At 40.5% G+C, this 19,305-nt stretch overlaps 1 protein-coding gene across 1 annotated transcript; it reads right to left on the bottom strand.

Moving 5' to 3' along the window:
- Window positions 1-416: 416 nt before the first annotated feature.
- Window positions 417-16,103, bottom strand: phaf1 (phagosome assembly factor 1). Its single transcript, XM_041939288.1, has 16 exons — window positions 14,821-16,103; window positions 14,520-14,602; window positions 13,913-13,996; window positions 13,392-13,435; window positions 12,861-12,940; window positions 12,656-12,750; window positions 10,728-10,792; window positions 9,954-10,066; window positions 9,300-9,433; window positions 8,507-8,590; window positions 7,793-7,875; window positions 7,458-7,501; window positions 7,308-7,357; window positions 6,664-6,722; window positions 6,402-6,474; window positions 417-6,017 (listed from the first exon to the last, which is right to left on the bottom strand). Exons 1-16 carry the CDS (start codon window positions 14,882-14,884, stop codon window positions 5,922-5,924), a joined length of 1,251 nt encoding a protein of 416 aa, XP_041795222.1. The 5' UTR covers window positions 14,885-16,103; the 3' UTR covers window positions 417-5,921.
- Between the last annotated feature and the right edge of the window lie 3,202 nt (window positions 16,104-19,305).

The following is a 19,305-nucleotide window of genomic DNA, read 5'->3' as shown; positions in this document are numbered from 1 at the left end:
TAAGTTTTTGGGTTGATGGTGGCCATGTTTTGTTTTTAATAGAAATGTGTGTCTTAGTCTGGCAGTGCTCTTTACCTGTTTTTGGTGTTAATACATTCAAAATTCAACAAGTTCTATTCATATTACTGATTTTTAGAAGAAAAAAAAATCAAAACGGTGGAAAATTCATCATGGAGGACTTTTTTTCTGGCTGATTGGGCTCACATTTCTTGGAAAGCACATTTGCATCATTTCCAGTTATTGGGCCGAGTTTTGTGTTTGTAGTTCATTCTAGCTCACAGCAATTCCAGCCATTGTGGTAGAAATAATAATAATAATATGCAGGAACAAACACAATCAGGTCCTTCACATTGTGAGTTAGTTTCAAGGTTGTGTAGACTGAGAAACAAACAAAACCTCAAAATCTTTTTCACATCTACATTTTTTATTGTTTTTTCATATCCTGGTTGCACACACAGAAAATGAACTCTGAAGTCAATGAACAGTGAGCGTTTGATTTCATAAAAGTCCAAATGTTGCTAGTTGTTAGAGCTCGCACAGCAGTAGCTCATCTCAGCAATCATCATCAAACAGTAATTTGCTGGAGCAAAGCTTTCAGTCAACTTAATCCTTCTCTTTGCACTACATGGTATTGTTATTGCCTTTTTTTCAGTGGACATGCTGAATGAATCTACGTATTTCTTCATACACAAAGTTATAGTATTCAAAATATAAAATGCCACATTCCAATGAATTTCACAAGTTTTAATTAAGTATAACGGCCCCATTTCCAGAAATGGGCTTAAAATGTCCACAAAAAATATTTGGAGGAGAATATGTGAGATGGGCAACAGAACATATGGTACCAAGAACAGACAATACAAAGCGTTAATATGAGATTATCATTACACTGAACTGAAGCTGTCAGTTATAAATTACAACAATCTGATTATGACAATCATTCATTCCTGCATTCAATGAAATTAAAAGAAAAAAGGTGGAATCTAAAAGTCACACAGACCTCTGGATTTAGGTTTTCACTTATTTTTCTGGCTTAAAAATTTTAGAAAAACAAGGATGTGATATGTCCACCTGAGTTTGGGTGAGATTAACTACCCAGCACCCTAGAGCTCCTCTGCCTGTCTCTCAGTAACAATGCATCATCACAGCACTGACCGTCTGTGGTGCTGGGCTGGGTTTACCAAAACTGGGTTGAAGACTAGAATCTTTCTCTCTTCTAATGTCAGCGTCTAGTGTGTGCATTGCGCTGCGCTTAAACAAACTTTACACTTCTGTATGTTTTCCCACAGGAGCATCTTGATTTGCTTCATTTGCTGCCGCCTCTACAGTTTCTGTTTTTTCATGTCATCTTTGACCCATCTGTTTCCAATGGAGCAAAGCTCAAGCTAGTTCTGGGATCTTTCGGGTGGTGACCAATTTATTCAAATCCAGCAGAGTGGAGAGGGAGACAACAGAATGGTTTCCCCTCTGCTTTATGAACATCTGATACCATCTTCTGGACAACTAGGTCTTTATTTGCAGAATTACACTGCTAAAATCATGCATTCCTCGGTAACTATGATAAATGTTAATGGTCATTTGCTCATTGTTCTGGGCGTCTGGTGTACTTAGTAACACACACACACACACCACATTAAACATTGTTTTGTTTCGGGAAACCCAGCCCAACCTGCCATTTTCTGCAGGTAACAGGAAAACTAAAATGACTGATATGTTAGACCATGTTAGCTTGTTGCTAATGCTCAGTGACTCACACACACATACGTACTGTACAATGATGCAGTTCAAATGCATTCTCGAGTTGTATGTACAAGCAGATTCCTTTTTACAGAGGAGATAGAGACAGAAGTCAAGGACAGGCTCGGTGGGAGATGAGGCACAATGTTCAACAGTTTTGCGTTTTCTTTTTTCTCGATTTTCTCATATTTACTTGCACAAAAGCAAGCCGAGGAAAATGTTTGAATATAGCTTTCATGTTATATTACACCTGATTCCTCATTCAGCTCGAGATGTGGATAAACCAGAACAGGAGCAGGGAACTTTCTGTTTCCAAGTTCATCAGACTTTGCTGGATTTTTGCTCTTAAACATCTTAAAACCTGGGAACACCAATGAGAAAATGAGTTTATTTGTTGGAAGCCATTACTCTCACTTTTGGAATCCCAGTTTAAGAAACTAGACTGTGAAACAGTCAGCTCTCCTGTTTCCAGAAACCACATCACCTCACTAAGGAGGGAGCCTGACTACAAGAAAGCTGCAGCCAAAGAGATATTTTTTTTCTAGTGTAAACAAGTAGACGTATAATCTAGCAACATGCCAATGCTAGACTCCAAATCAGATTCTGTCCACTCTACAAAAACATCTCCACCAGAGCTCTCTTCCAGTTCAAATGTGAAGGATCGGTGCTTTCCTTCGTATGTGATGCTGTTTCTGGGGATCAAACGTGGACAACTTGCAGTAGCAGTTCAAGCAGAGCTGAAGCAGGGTGACCTGCTAACACCCAACACTTCTGTGGACTTGCAGCCTTAGCATTGCATGAGTTTCAATACTGAGTGGTATGGAAGTGAGAGAAATAAAAAAAAAAAAAAACAAATCCAGTGATTGTTAATGAGTCAGCTGTGAGCAGATGCCTCCTCTTGACTTTTTTTTTTAGTCCAATCAGAATCAAGGAGGAAATATTGAGCTACTCAGCCAGTGCCTGAGTCGGTTGTATCTGTGCCGAGCCATAGAGATCATGTAATAAGAGGACAGCAGAATAAGAGTGCACAACTATTTACAGCATTTGTACATCAACATCGACTCTCGGCGTCAGGGCCCGACACATAACAACCTCACAACTGCCTAACTGACTGGATTCATGCAGCACAGAAATGTACTTCGTAGCTGCTCTTTAATGTGGTCTTCTCCTGCTCATGTGCCCGGTAAGAAACAACAGGAAGTGGGTTTTAACAATCCTGAAGTTCAGATCCACGCTGTGCCAAAAAACAAGGTACTGTGAATAAAGGCTATAAATGGTGAATAAAAAAAAAAGTTGACCCTTGACTAGAATTTACAATGATCATAAATTTGATTAGACTTAAAATGAGTGTTTGCTTTCTTCTGATCATATGATGCCAAACTGCTTTAAGGTACTGTTGAGGATGCTTCTGGACTACTCGCACTGTGCTGCCATTTGGTTTCAGTGAAGGATACAATCAAGCAATTAAATCAATCAATTCAGTCCGTTGGGGCTGCTAAAGAACACGGACGTAGTAATAAGAACACCACAGTGAAGTCAGTCTGAATGTCAAGTCCCTTCAAACTGCTTGATATACCTCAACTTTGCAGAATCATCTCACCCATTCTAGAAAAATGCTGCATTTTTGCAAAGCATCTGGAAGCAGCCAGTTTGGCGTTTAATGGTCTAAATTTTCCAGTCAGTGCTTCCAACATTTCATCATGTATACGGGCCCTGACTTCAACCCTCATGCCTTCGCACATGTTGATACAAACAATCATAAATTCAGCAATAGTGAAAAATAATAAACAAATGGCATTTGTATCAAGGGACGATACATGAGAATATGTGTATTCAAATTAATACACAGTTTATTCAAATGCTTATCATTAAAAAGATTCTGAATTCATACACTGGGAGGGAGACGCAAACACACGTTATGATGAAGGAATGACTGATGTTCTCTCCCCACTTCCTTAAGGGGTTAAAATGTACTGAATCCACAGAGGAACAATAGTAATTCTTTAAATTACAGCTCTCTAATAACCACTATACAAGAGACACTCACAAGAGGGGCGACACTAGTTGTTACTGTTGTTAATGTGTCTCCACCAATCCAGATGAAAGACAGGCTGGTTGGTTTCAAAATGCTCACATAAGTCAGCTTTTCACATCTTATGTAATTACTGTCAGCAGTTAGAGAAACCAGGAGCTGAATTTAGAGGCTTTACCACAGCAATGACTTTGATGTGCAGATTAGAAACAAAAGATGTGACGGAAAGGAGACGGCAAACACACACACCTCTCCGTAGGACGAGTTAGAACAAGACGGCTGTAAAGTCAGCGGATCAAATGAAATCCTGAAACGTCTTTGGCTATAGCATTTGGCAATTCAACAAAGAGGTGAATGCAGACATTGCTGAGGGATGAGTTGCAATGCATCAATCAGATGGAGAGTTGGAGTAAGCCCAGAGGAAAGAGGGAGAAGAGTGGAACACAGAGACATGACTGCATACACCATGCACCATAGCAGGACCTCTCCTCGGTCCAAACCTATGGATAAAAACAGACACACATACACACACACAGCACTATTCTCCAAATGTCTCCACAAATCAATCTCTGAGATAGGGCACAATCAACCAATCAAGTAAAAAGGTGTGTATTAGTGCAAATGTAAAACGGTTTAAAAAAAAAAAAACACGATGAAAATGGCGTGAATGAGTGAAGCAGGGCAAAAAAGTGTGTGCAAAGTCCCGTCACAACATGCAGGATCAAATAAACAGAACAGGTTGACAGTTTGTGCTTCTAGTAAGTCTCCCCTCATTGAAAAACATCTGCCAAGTTCATGCAAATCCTTGTGTCATGCCTGCATGTCTCCACGTTGCATCGCGCTTTAAAAAGGCTGAAAAGATTAACCAGCTTTCATGTATTAGAAATACATGTGAGAATAGTAGTGAAGGGACTGAAATGCTGTGTGTGCTTGAATTAAAGTCTATTGAAATGTCGATTCAAAAATCAGCAGCCTAACACATGCAGATGCTCATTTATGTGAGTGTTTGTTGGTGTGTGTGTGTGTGTGTGTGCTTGAGAAAAACAGACACGCCAACGTCCAGAGCTGCGAATAACAACAGCTGTCGCGTGTTTGCTGCTGTGTGCTTGTGTGTGTGTGTGTGTGTGTTTGTGGGCACCACTGAAGAAAGGTGGAGGAAGAGTGAGCAGGAAGGGGGGGAAGCGAGCTGATGTTGGATGTTTGGATCGTTCGGCTTCGTATCTGGTCACCCGGCTGTTGGGGGTGTGTTCTGGCGCCTCATGACTCTCCGACCACTGAGTACGTTTGGTTCTTCTCTTGTACGACAAAAATCCGGATTCTTGTGTTTCCTGTTTTTGGTTACAGTCCTCTCCAGCTTCCAGTGTGTTTGGCTCTGATGGCTCATGGTTGGGCTGGGCTGGTTTGGTTCATTGCGGTTCAGATGTGTCCGTGCTTTGCTTGAGCCAGTCGCGTCTGGTCCTGATGTTGTGGCAGGAAGACAGGCGGTACTGGTTGGGCTGGCAGTGTGGTCGGTTGATGTGTATTCAGTGGGACAAGCCAGAGTTTGTTTCAAGACTTTGGCCACAGCGTTTTCCACTGGCGGCCATATTAAGTCCACAACTCTATGTTTGATGTTCAACACTTGACAGAGATTTGTTGCAGATGATATTTAAATGCTGATCATCTCACCACCACAATGTTATGGAGATTGTTGTCATGTACAGGCTGCATTACATCTTACTGGTGGAACCATCCAAACTGCAGTCTGGGCAGGATGAACTCTTCTGGAGCACAGATTTCTTCACCATGTCAGTTTGCAGCACCACACAACCAAGAAATCATTTCATTGGTTTCACTTCAAAGCATCAGTGCTCCAGCACTGCAGCCATGCCATTAGATCCTGGTTCCTGTGGTAGTCTGGGCTGGGTTGACTGTACTGACTGGGTGTGTCTGATTGAAAGAGTAAGCCTTTGGACCCACCAGGAAAAGCTGATTTGGTTATTCTGGGTTCTGGTTGTGTTTCTGTTCTGTAGCGTCTGAGCTGGGCAAGAAGGACGTTGTTGTTCTGGGTTACGTCTGCTTGGTTAAGAATCTGGCTCTGGGTTAGAGGTGCAGTCAGTAGAGGTACTAGATTCAGGACTGGCCAGAATGGGACGTTGATCTGGTTACTTGTTCAGTGGGAACTACTACTAGACTCAGGTCGGGCTTGACTGGCGGTCCGTGGAGCACCGTAGAGGGTCACTGATGCTATGTGGTTATTCTGCATCACCTGAGGTGGAGGGAAACAGGTAGTAGTATGTGTTAGACAGGACTGGATCACATGCAAAAGGTTTGGACTGGAGAATTTTCAAACTAAATGTTCATTCTCAAGGCTTTTGTTTTAAAAATACTGTTTCAAGCAAACTAAGGCAAAGCAGGCAGGTCGGTTTCAATCACATCCTTAATTTTACTCCTGTCATAATCTGGCATTCAGTAATATTTAAGGAGTAAACACGTGGTCTCTTTTATCTCCTGCAAGGTCACTGAAAATCACCTCAGGTAAAACTGATCACATAGAAATTCAGATTGTGGTCATTTCCTTTGAGAGAGGGAGACTCCTCATTCTTGAACACACTGGAATGCTAACCAAAGCTACAGAGATGCACAGTCTCACCTCAAAGATCATCCTCTGCAGTCCAAAGCAGAAGGTAGAGCCGAAGGGGTTGGTGTTATTGGCTGATGAGGACCTGTCAAACACAAACATCTGATATCAGAGAGGACATTCGCTTGGATAGGATTTGCTATGAAAACCTTGCATCTTGAATATTATGTTTCTCAGCCGACAACATTAAAATGACGTTAGACCTCTGTGGGACACGTTTAAAATAGCATTGTAACAGTGTGGCCTGTCTATATGCAAGAGCATGTCTATGTACCTGTGGAGCACTACGGGTTTTTCCATCGGATGACCCAGCAGTTCCTGAATCTGATCCCACTGACAGAGAAACAAACAGTTAGCAGAAGATAAAGGCCTGTTAGCTGCACTATGACCTATTAGCTTCTAGGTGATAGTGCAGCTTCCAGTGGCAGAACACATTCAGATACACTGTGTAGTAAAGGAGACAGAGACTGTAGATCTTTTGCTGAAGATCAAATGTTGAATCCTGTTTTCAGGAAACCCACTGATCATCTCCATCACACTTTTCTTGGAGCTAAATTGAGGCAAATTCTGGGATATTTTTAGTGGATATCACAAGACTCTTATACAACTTTTCCTCTGTTGTAAACATCAGAAGGCAGCTGTAGCCACAGTAGAAAACAGATGTCACATCCAACTTTTATGGCATGAAACTAAAGGTTTACTAGTGATGTGGAGAGCAGGTTTTAGAAGAGAAAAACAACTGAAAAGTCACAACTCTGTAATGACCGATGAAGAGGTAGAGTTTGAAATTAGAAAACTCACTGACAGAGACCATGTCAGATGGTGCCAGCCCTACCATAGCACTGCCTTGTGAATTTCTAACAAAGAATTGATCTCTGACAAAATGTAACGGCCCTATAAATACTGCCTACAACTGACCTTGCTGTAGGTGGTTAAGATGCAGTCCTCCGTCTGAGAGTCAGCTCCTTCTACAGTGCAAAGAACAGACATTAGATGAAGGGCAGATTAAAAATCATACAATCTACACTGAGACAGGCAGGGCTCACTCATGACTGGAAACCGTCTCACCTTTCTTAATGACAAGAGGAATCTTAAAGTCACATCGATGATATCTGTGATGACAGAGGAAACATTATCAAAAGAAACAGACAGAGATGCTGTAGTGTAAGAGGAGATAAAAGGGCTAACATAATAACATTTTCTCAGTTCTTTTCAGTTTGTTATTGCCAAGTTTGGTGTATGTCTCCCTTCTTTGTCGTAACAGTGTAGATAATTACACACAGAGGATATAAGTATTGTCAACTAGAATGGAGAGAGACAGAAAGGTAGAGAAACTGAGGGTAAAAGAATCGTAAAGAAGGAAAGACACACAGAAACAAGTAACGACACAGCAGGGTATTTACATATTGAAGTTGTAATGTCCGGGGTAGTTGGTATGGAGGACAAACTTCTTAACCAGGTGACTTGTAGAGTCAAACAGGATATCCTGAAAAATAAGGATGAGAGTGATGCCTTTATGCTTTTGCACCATATGACTGACCAGATCAGCTCCAGCTCCAGCCCTATCTACTGCAAACAGTGGGGCGAGTAACTGCAGACAGAGGCAGGACTACAGCCAGTTGGCTACCGAGATCTGAATAGCGGTCCAAAAACACAAGCTAACAAAAAACATCATCTGAAAGGACATTTCTGTGCAAGACGACTAGGAACAGACTTTACACCAACTTATCAAAAAAAACAATTTAGAGTGAAGTGCACTTACTGTTACATTCACAGGAATTATCAGAAAAAACAACAATTCTCTGCACATTCTGGCTGATATACATTAGCCTGTAGTGTGTATTATCCATCAACATGGGTCTAGCACATACTTGTCACCTCCAATAGCAATCATCAGCAGTAAGATACTATACTACATAACGTACTATCATTTCTCCCCAAAAAGTCCATTATCATGAAGAAGCTGGGTGTCCAACATAATCGCTGTAATTCTGAAGTCCTTCAAACATGACCGAGTGAGTCTGTTTCCTTCCCCGTGTAACTGTGTGAATACAGCTACATGAAAAACACATCACTGAAGTTCTACATACAAATAAGCCTGGGGTCAGTTCACGTACCACTCCGAGGGTGAAGTAGTTGAAGAAGTAGTCGTTACATTTAGAAGGAACCTGCTTGTGAGGTGATGGAGAGTGGATCTTCATCTGCAATAAGAAAGAACACATAATGATTCACAGAGGATAAATGACGATATATATTGCTTAATATTTTTGCTACAATTGATTGATTGTTATGTTCAGCAGATACAGAGAAACATTGTCATTTATGATTTTTGATGAATAAATCCAATATCCACTCTCTGTTTAGTTCAGACTGGGGCTTCAGTTAACTCCTGAGAGAGAGATCTTAATAACTGCTGGTTTATAACTTTGTCTGTGAGGTGTTTGATGCTGTAGTAATGGATCTTTGAGTTTGACCACTTTCAGATTACACATATTCACTTCATCCACTGTCAGTATGAAAAATGTTAGTAAAGCTTTAGTCATTTGTAAAACTGACAGTGTCATCATTAGATTGCCTATTTATGATCTATTTTCAGATAATTAGGTATGAATATATAGTACTGCACATTGCTGATTTCTTGTGGTGCCACATTCAAGAAGTGAAACTCAACTACTGAGAACTAATGATTTTTTCCATCATGCAAAATGTGAAATTAGTTAGTGGGTATTAGATTCAATTACTTTAGATTAAAAGAAACTATTAGGACCCCAGGGGGGATAATTGAGTTGTCATTGTGATAGATTACAGGATGTGGATCAGGAAAGGATGAGCAGAACTTAGTAAAAAGATAATACCATTAGTTCTAAGGCATGTTCTTTTCAGTGTTTGAAAGGGAGACAGTTTATCTACCTTGTCCTCAGACTTGTAAAAGACTTTATGTGGCGATCCCAGAGCACCCAGCACGTCCTGACAGGAATCTCCAAAGTAGATGCTCCTTTCAAGGGACCTCACTTTAGCATCAGCCATCACACCAGGACCACAACCTGCACTCACCCATTACAGTAGAACATATATAAATAAATCACACACTCGAGCAGCAGGTCAGAGAATAGCAGTGAAAATGGTGGTCTCTGTGAGTGGGGACTGTTGGACAAAGCAGTTTTTATATTCACCCTGCAGATACATGTACATGATCCAGCCAGCTACCTGCAGCTACATGTGTGTTTGTCCATGTTACACAATTAAAAAGTTAAATGCTTTAGGATTTGTCTGCAGTGGAACAACATGGCTACTGTTTCAATAAAAATGAACAAAAAACACAAAAAGTATTCAAAATTGTGTTCAATGCCAATAAAAATGAATGGTGTAGCTGCAGCTTTCCAGCAGAATCACAAACTGTGGCAGAAATGACAAGGAGAGACTGGAGGCAAGAGAAACATCCTGCGAATCAAAATGGAGATATGAGGATATGTAGAGGAAAACACTTTGGGGACATCTCGAATCTAATCAGAAATCTTAGTTTGCAGTCCTCATGACACACACAGACACTGAGACAAATGTTACCTGCGGTGAGAAGGCGGAGTTTGAGCCCCAGAGGCCCTGCCCGGTCTCTCAGGACATCCACGCACTCTGCATAGATGTTACCAAGGAAACAAGCCAATGGCATCACCGGAGCTCTGAGGACAGAGAGAAAAAGAGTGTGTGTGTGTCTGTGTGTGTGTGTGTGTGTGTTCCTTGTTTATGAGGGCTTATGGCTTTTTGTTGTTGTCTTTGCTCTACACACATTTGCTCAGTTTGTCACATGTTAAAATGAGGAAACCCCATAAAGTCATATTAATATGTGAACTAAGGATATCAAACATTTTTGCTTCTTTTGGTTCATATGGCAGCATATAATCAAAACTGTGCTTACCGGTCCACTAAATTATCTTAAAAGCATTAATCTATACACAACAACAATAAAGCGGCAACTATATCAAAGAATAACCATCAAAACTGTGAAATTCACATTGTTCCTGGCCTGTCACATTCATCAATGATGATCGAATACCTTCAAAAAAAATACCTGTTTACTGCCTCTTGTAGCATTATTTACTGCCAACTAAGTTCTGTTTTTGGTCCCATTTGTTCATTTTGTAGTAAGATACATGGTAAAACAGCATGTTCACATATTTCAATTAATTCTCGGCTCGTCTGGAGATGGTTCACTGTGGTTGATGCATATTCCTCCAGAAAGATTTTCTATCATCAAAACAATAAACTTTAAGCACTCTTTGGTGGAGATATGTCCACTCTATGTGATGTCCAGTTTGTGTATCTGCATGTGTGTGCAGTTACCTTGTTTCCTGCAGGTTGTTGCCAGTGTAAATGTGCATCCTCTTGACCATGGCCCCATGTGGAATCTGCAGGGAGGCCAAACCCATGGCAAAGTTAGGCTGCCAAGGCAAAACAACTGGGAGTAGTACAGGATGGGTATATACTGTGTTTGTGTGTGCACATTGACAGACTGTACATATTAAGAAGACACTGCACAACAAACTGATCTTTAACAGAAATACGTGTTTACCAAGCACCGAAAGATGTGATAGTGTATGATAAAGCACTGTGGAGTTCAACATTTCATAACACACTGACTGACCTAAATACTCACATTCCAGAGCAGAAAAACTCAAACACAATGTTTGCACTGATTAATGACACTACATTTTAATCCAACTTGGATCTCTGTCAGATAGCAAGTTTTTATCCATGAGAGTTCCAGTATTTAATCACAATTCACTGTGACTCAGCAGAGGTTACTTCATTTGGTTTCTCATTGTTTGCATTCGTCACCACGGAACAACAGAGGTGCAAAATGGCTGCAGAGGAGTCTTTCTCATATTAAATCAAAGCAAAACTTTGCAGGTTTTAATGAACTTGCACAAATTATCCTTAGTTTTACAAGGTTTATTTGCCCTGAGGAAAGTTTCCAGACATTAAGCATCAATGGAAAGGGGGCAGCATTCTTCAAAGAACAGCAACATTACAGTGACCAACATTTAAGAGGATGGAATGGAAGTTTGTCTTTTTTGTCATTATTGTGTAGATTAACAGGAATAAAAATCACAACAAACGTGGGACAGATTCTGAACAACGCAAAGAATCTCAGACGCATCCATCTGCCATCTGACGCTCAAGACAAACAGGAAACAACCTGCAGGTGAGTCTGGAGCTCTAGATAAATAAATGTAAATATCACAGTTCAAACTAGAAACTGAAACTACCATGTTTGTACCTGCAACTAACAGATGACAAGTGAGCATGAACTGTTGTTTCAGTATATCAAGCAAAAGCATTCAAGCAGCTCAACACGCATCTCCGGGCAGACCGGAAGGTTTAAGAAATAGTCAACACCGTTACAATCTTATCACAGATATGCTGGAGCAGCCAAACGGCTTAACCAGAAAGATGTGACGAGCTGCAAAAACTTTGTCGATGGGATATGAAGGCAGCTGAGGTGAACTAAACTTCTGAGAGGGAGCAGTAAAGCCGTCACTACACGTGTGCTTTCACAGTGGCGAACTGCAGAATGGAGCAGACGGCAGAGCAGCTGGTTTAAGACATGCATCACCCGAAAGATCCACAGCTGCACAGTACAGACAGCAAAGCCTCCAAAAGAGCTTCTGACTAATTATACAAACCTCAATCCAGACACAAAGCCACAAAGGCAAAAGCCTAACACCTGATATTACAGACAGTATGTACAAACGTGCAGTTTGCAGATTGTTTTAGAAATCAGAATTGTAAGCTGCTGGGCATCTGTTGTCTTGGAGAATGTAATTATGAACTCATGCTGCCCGAGCAGTCCCTCAACTCCCTGCTGCAGTCAGATTCTTACTGCTTACATAACACTGAAAGGAGTCTTTGACATATCAACAGTACACGACTGGAATTCATACTTGGTGCATTTTGAGATCTGTCAGAGGCATTCAAGACAAAAAAAAAATCTTTTGTGCCCAAGTACAAACAAGCCGCAAGACAATCACATTCTCAACATTCATTTGATTTTCATTCATTCTCACATCATTTATTATTATGACACAACACCAAGCTGACAGGGATTCAGGCACATGCTTGAGGTACATATAGGGCTTGACCTCAAAGTGTGCATATGAGGGGTAATCACTTCAATCACAAGGCTGCCCTGCTTCCCCTGGGGTGTGAAGAAACGACCACTCAGCCCTTCTTTAAAAGGCTGACAGGAAAATCGGAGGAAACATTCTCACCTCGTACTTTGGAGCTTCGTTCCATGAGTCCAGTTGGAAGGAGAAGGACAGCCCACGGAAGTTGAGATGGAACAACTGCTCTGCAGCATTGTAGACTGCACAGAGGGGGAGGAAGAGGAGTAAGATCTCTTGAAAGACAAAAACAAAAACAAGCTGAAAATGCAAAAGCTCATTTGGGAGAGCTTGTTTGCGTTTTGTAAAGTACCTCCTGGGTGTGTAGCTCCAAATGACTGGTCTATTTGCTCTATTGTGGGGGCAATGGCCTGAGAGTTGAAATGGACTCCACTGAAACACAACACACAGACGCACGCAAGCATGCGCGCGCACACACACACATACACACACAAAGCCAGTGTTAGTCTATTAACATTCATACAGGCTGTGCTACATTAGCGGAGGAGCTATTGCAGGAGAAGAGAAATGGATTTCACTGAAAGACAATCACGCACAGAGTTAAAGAAACACATTAAGGCAGGCAGACTCCATTACTGACGTCTTTCACTAAGCAGCTGTATGCCTGTCTGTGAGGGGCTATGACTTGTAGCTGAAAACAAAGTCTGCTGCAACATAAAATGGACAGTGTAAACACACAATGATCATTACATAGATCCGTGCCTGTAGATAAGGGCTATATAACAGTAATAGCTGAGAGTCTAAGAAGGCTTTCATCCTTGCTACATAACATAGGTTTGTAAACCCCTTTGACTTCATTTTGGCATGATATACTTCTACTCACCAGTATTTCAACTTGACTTTGCTCAGGTCATACACTTCAATCACCTGTCACTCAGAAAATGAACACAGTTAGGGCACAATGGCTACAAAACAAATGATCAGTTAAACGTTATTAACAAGAGTCTAAAGCCTTTTGCCAGTTATCTAGAAATCAGAGGAAGTTTTGCAGCTGTGGTTAGCTGCTGCTGTCAAATGACTGCGGAGAAATACAACAGCCCCCTCATTAATATGGGTGTGCAATTCCAAATTCAATTCAATCCCTGTCAAAAGTCCTGTCTATTATCAACTAATATATACTATCACAGCCAAACCCCGACCTTGCTGAGAGGCAATCTCTTTAAAATCCTCTGTTGGGGGGACAGCACTGGAACCACACTGCGGATCTCTCTCTTTGAGTCTCTCTCTTTAAGTCTCTTTGAGCTCGAGTCTCTGTGCCCACACACCACTGGTTCTTCTACTCCCTGACAGTTTTTCGCATCGCCCACCAGTTCAACCCCTCCCCTGAAAATCAACAATTTTCACCTTGAGTCTCTGATTTGTGGCATCAAACAGCAGTTTAATCCCATCCTGAGTCAAGTTCAGTATGAGGTCATGGCTGAGTGGCGTCTGGAGGGGAGATAAACAAACTAGTTAATTAACAGAGTGGTGGGAGGATATGCCCTCATGAACAGATATGCAGATAGGCAGTCGGGATCAACTGCTTTTGAACTTAAGGGAAACAAGGCACACACCAAGATGACGATGGCAAATATATTTCAACACATGACCCAAAACAGGCCGTGTCGTTCATGTTAAAAACAACCTCCCTTGCTGATTTGAGTCACAGCTATTGAGCCTGGGGAAATAAATCAAATATAGTCTGGCTGATACTGGACTTTTGAGGCTGAGACTTGAGTTAAAAAAATTAAAATAAAAATGAGATACAGATTTTTCAGCCTATACAAATGTTCTACATACAGTACACCCGGACATATACAAAATGTTTTGATTAAGATCCTTTAATCCTTTTTAAAGAATATAAAGAAAACCTGCAATACTTGTACTGCTGCCCAAAAGGGGATTCTTGAACAAGTTGATTAACATTGATGTGTGTGTGCGTGTGTGTGAGAGAGCACATCTGGCATCTTACCTGTTCACTGTATAGCACCTGGACATTTTTGATGATGCGGCAGTGTTTCTGCAGAATAGAGATGGCCTGGGCCAATGGCATCCCTGAAAATTCATACATGTAAGAACACACACACGAATGAAGTGAGGCGACAGTATTTCTGCCAGAGCATGAGTCATTAAAAGTTAACAACAACACTAACATGGTAGGAAATTAATTGGAAATGTGGCTTCAAACATTAACAAATGGCTTGTAGTCTCATTCTCTTTCTCCGTCTCTGTGTTGTGTGTTTATAACTTCAATAAGTTGTTGTAAAACTCACCTAAGGCGAATTCCCATTGCTCATTTCCTAGTGATCTCTCAGGCACCACCTCCAGATCCAGCATTGGCAAGTAGTGGGGGGCAGCTCACCTCACCTCAAGACACAATGGGACCCTCCGAGGGACCCTTTCTCCACGCCTGTCTCTCCCTGATCACAGCACTGTCTCACAATAGTTTCAGATGGCGACTTTAATTCATTACTCTATCTACTTACTTTTCTAAAGCTACCAGATTCATGAGTGTGAGCATCCAACAGCGACTCTGTGAGTTACAGTAAGGAGTGACGACTTGATCACGTCATATGTTCTTGACATTAAAACGGTACCAAAGAAGAATGATAAAATGTGTTAAATATTTAAAATGACATCCACCACGCCGCCTAAGGCTGAACACACTGATCACCTAAGGCTGACAAAGATACACAAGTTTTAAATAACAGTTTAACAAGTTACCCAGCACAGGCTGACAGCTTGCTCACAAACAAATTACGCAACCTGCTAGCCAACCTAAAACGTACAAGGCCAGCTGTCAGTTAACCTGTTACTTGTTTGTGTGCTTTAAGATCGATACGGATTAAAAAAAGCAACCCTGAATCACTCGATTTAAAATCAGGAATAAACGCAAGGACAAGTCAAACTTGTTCAACGGCCACAAACGTCTCCTACAGGCTTCGATTTAGCGAGTGAACATCAACTTGTTCGGCTACAGTGTTGTGTCCTGTGTCACAGTACAACAGAGCACCTGATCCAGTGACAAACAGCAAATAAAAAAATACAGAGGCACGAAAATTATTTCCACAAACCCGACTTTTCTCCCGCTGTTAGCTATAGTTATCTGTCACTGTCGGGCAGTTACGAAAGCATCAAAGCTTGACAACAAGACTGTTTCTTTGCGCTACGGGCTAACGTTAGCTAACGAGCTATCTGCCCTCCGCGTAATGGTAATAAAGTACAAATATAAATACCGTATGCGCAGAAAATATCTCAATTAAAGACAAAGAAAATTAATACCGCGGTTCAGACTGGCACGACATAAACAAAGAAAGCACGCCAAGCCGTCGGCTGTCTTTGCTGTTTTTCTTTCTTCTGTCACCGAAGGTTCAAGCTTTGGAGCTAGCTCTTCTGCCGCTAGTGCGCAAATTCAAAGTCCTCGTTGCGAGACGCTTCCCTTATTACTCATAAGCTCGTCAGTCGGTAAATGCCCACCGTGCCCCTCTCTAAGGTTTAATGTGTCTTCAATGTCAGGAGCAGGTAAGAGCAACACAGTGTCCAAACAACAGCAACTTCGGGCATCAACAACAGCCAGCAGGATCAGCTGATAATTCAACTTCCTGTGTCGGACGCACGTTCACGTGTTCTACGTGATGACATCATGATCAGCTGACACGGTCGAACAAGAAGTCGATTTCCCCAAATTTGCTGGAGTTTCTAAACGTGCTCGAGTATCATAAGAGTTTTGATTTTATGTAAGCGAGGCATACATGCATTTAGCCTAAATTATTTGTAATTTTTTATTTTTTTTTACAGTCCTCCAAGATATTTATTCATATATATCTGGATAGATGTTTCAAATGTTTCATGAATCCTTTTCTCATATGGCATAATTGTTTTCCATGTGAAATGTAAAATAATGTTTTGGCAGGAAAACAAGCAAAAAACAACATAAACTGATTCCTTGACAGATATCTTTGAGTTTCTTTGAGTTTGGCAAGGTTTTTTTTTCAGATGCATTACTGTATATATACTATATGTTAGTGTTCTCTGTGTGAAATTAATGACCAGTCTTCATTCCAACACTGAATACACTGCACTGTCTATTACTTTGTCACTACAACCACATAACAGGAATAAGAAATAAAAATTGACTATTTTACAGTAGTTCTATGGCATATTGTGCATCTTAGTTTCATCTTTATTATTATTATTACTTTTCTGAAGTTGCAAATTTGGAGACTATCCCCAGAGCAAAATGTCTGCTGTGAAAAAGGCCTGTTTAAGGACCAGCATTCTCACAGAGGTGTTTTTACCTTTTCTGGCTGATTTAATTGAAGGAGGGCAGAACTATGCTGGAAAAACCATGATGTCACCAAACATCATTAAATCAGGCAAAGTGTGGCTCTCGCAGAGCTGTGCTCTTTAAGTACAGCTAAGTGTAAAGAACAGAGACAATTACAAGAATTCGTACATGTTTATTATGAAAAACATCCAACATTTAGAATTGAATATCTCATATTTCAGAATCGTCCGAGAGGACAAACTCAACCCTAAAACAGAGGGAAAGACAGACCACACACAGAAAGGAGAACCTTGGGGAGTGTGTACAAGCCACTAGATATCACAGAGTTCTTCTTTGGATCTCTAAGTAAAACCAAAGTATAAATAAATTAAACAAATAAGAAGATAAACAGGTAAAAAAAAACTGAAAGAAAGAAAGAAAATAATTGTGGTTCATTTTTTTTTACCTTAATGCCTGCATTAAGAAAATTGAAGGATGGAGTATCAACTATGTTGTTTACATGGGTAACCATCTAAATAATGCTATGATGATACACTGGGTGGGTGTAGTGGGGACAGGGTTGTACACTGTGGTCAGTTTCTAACTACAACTGAGAAATTTGATGTAGTTTGTCGTTTACAATCAATCCCTCATTGATGTTTCTTAACCTGAGGACAATGTTTAAATCCATAAATTAGATTTTCATGGTTGAGCAAGAGTTGCGCCAGTTCCTACAGACGGCGGATTTCCCATGGTCACCCACAAGTGATGTTATTTCTCAGATTTATCTGCGAACAGCTTGATTGGCCTTTATCTAGCTGAAGTACTGATATAACCTATAAATTCATGACTTACAGCTTTCTAAAAACCTAAAGCCTGAGCTCTACCTCTACAGGCTACATCATCCCAAACTGTCCCTCACTGTCCACCTACGTCTCACCAATTTAGCCTAACTGCACCATCATCTACACAATCAGAATCAATAACCTCCTGATCAGTCCTGCTTGGGTTTTCAACACTGGATGCAAGTGAAGAATTACTCAGCTCCATGGAAACATAACAGCCACTCTGCATGTAAATCTTTCACCGACATGACCTGAGCACTCATCATGGGCCACATCCCATTATACTCCCACATGTTCTAATGCCTTCCCCTGTTCCTCCACCCACCACACCTCCTCATTCAAAGTCTTAAATGCCACCTCACTACTGCGCCTCATCCACTGTTCTTTTCAACATAGCAACGTCAAACTCGGTCACCAAAAATCACACTGAAGGTGCCTTTAGACAGAAAGTGTGTTTGCCACATTCTTGAACTGATTGAGCACAGAGTCACACGGCCTGCTGACATGATCAGAATGATCAGAGAAAAATAGAAATATTTGTCTTCTAAATCCCTGCGAGACAAAATGGACTAAGGCTGCAGATTAAAAAAACTATGTTTCCTCCCATGCATCCAGCTTCTGCACTCTTTGTTGTTGTACCATTAACCCAATAATTTAGCCTTGTGAGTTTTTGTTTATGAGGCTGGGGAACAAATTTGCTACGGTAGCAGCAAGTTCTTTTGCTTCCTGGGGTCTTTTAAAATGACGTAGGTCGGGGGTCCTGTCATCACATTTATCATGTTGTTGGAGCATTCATTCACTTTTTTATTTCAATTTCAACTATTTTTAGCAAGAACATTTCTTTACTTCTTGAAAAATGTTACAAACACATGGCCATCAATGGATAAAAAAATCACCAGTTTTCTCTGTAAAGCTCATTAAAATTCTCAATAAGTCAGACTGAGAAAAAAAGAGAAGCATGAATAAACAAAAGGCTTTTCTTGGTTATAATAATGAAAATTAAAACCATTGAGTGCACTATATGTAAAACCGTAAATTAAAATGAGCTTCTAGTTGCAAAATATAAAAACATTTATATCGCCCAAGCACAGGACTTGAGTCAATCCACATCCCATGCATTTAACTGAGGAAGTGGATTTCATTAAAAAACAACAACAGAAAAATAAAAATAACATTAATAAAAGGAACACATGAAACAATGAAAAAACAAAAGCAACAAAAATCCTCAAAACTCCCAAATTTCTTGAGACATTTTGTAATTTTCAACTCAACTTTACATAAAATAGCCTACTGCTGCTACTACTAGTTCATAACAAAGCTGAAAGATGAACAAAAATGAATACAGAGGTGAGAAGTAATATAAAAAGTAAACATCATGACTTTCACACAAACAATAAGATAACAAAAAAAAACAAACAACACAATTCATTACACTAGTGCTGTAACAGGACAGGGAATAGTATTTAGACTGCGTTTTGACTTATACAGTCCACAAATGATGAGGAATAGCTGGGTGATTGATTGATCAAATGACTGATAATTGCTCTTATAGACAGAACAGTCCATGATCTGAGCTGATAAATTATTAATATTGACTGCAATCGAATGTTTCTATAGTAGAAGTGACAGATGTAAAATGTGACATA

The sequence above is a fragment of the Chelmon rostratus genome, chromosome 6 (assembly GCF_017976325.1).
Source record: "Chelmon rostratus isolate fCheRos1 chromosome 6, fCheRos1.pri, whole genome shotgun sequence".
NCBI lineage: Eukaryota > Metazoa > Chordata > Actinopteri > Chaetodontiformes > Chaetodontidae > Chelmon > Chelmon rostratus.
The sequence above is the reverse complement of the archived record's forward strand: the minus strand, read 5'-3'. Positions and strand labels throughout refer to the sequence as shown.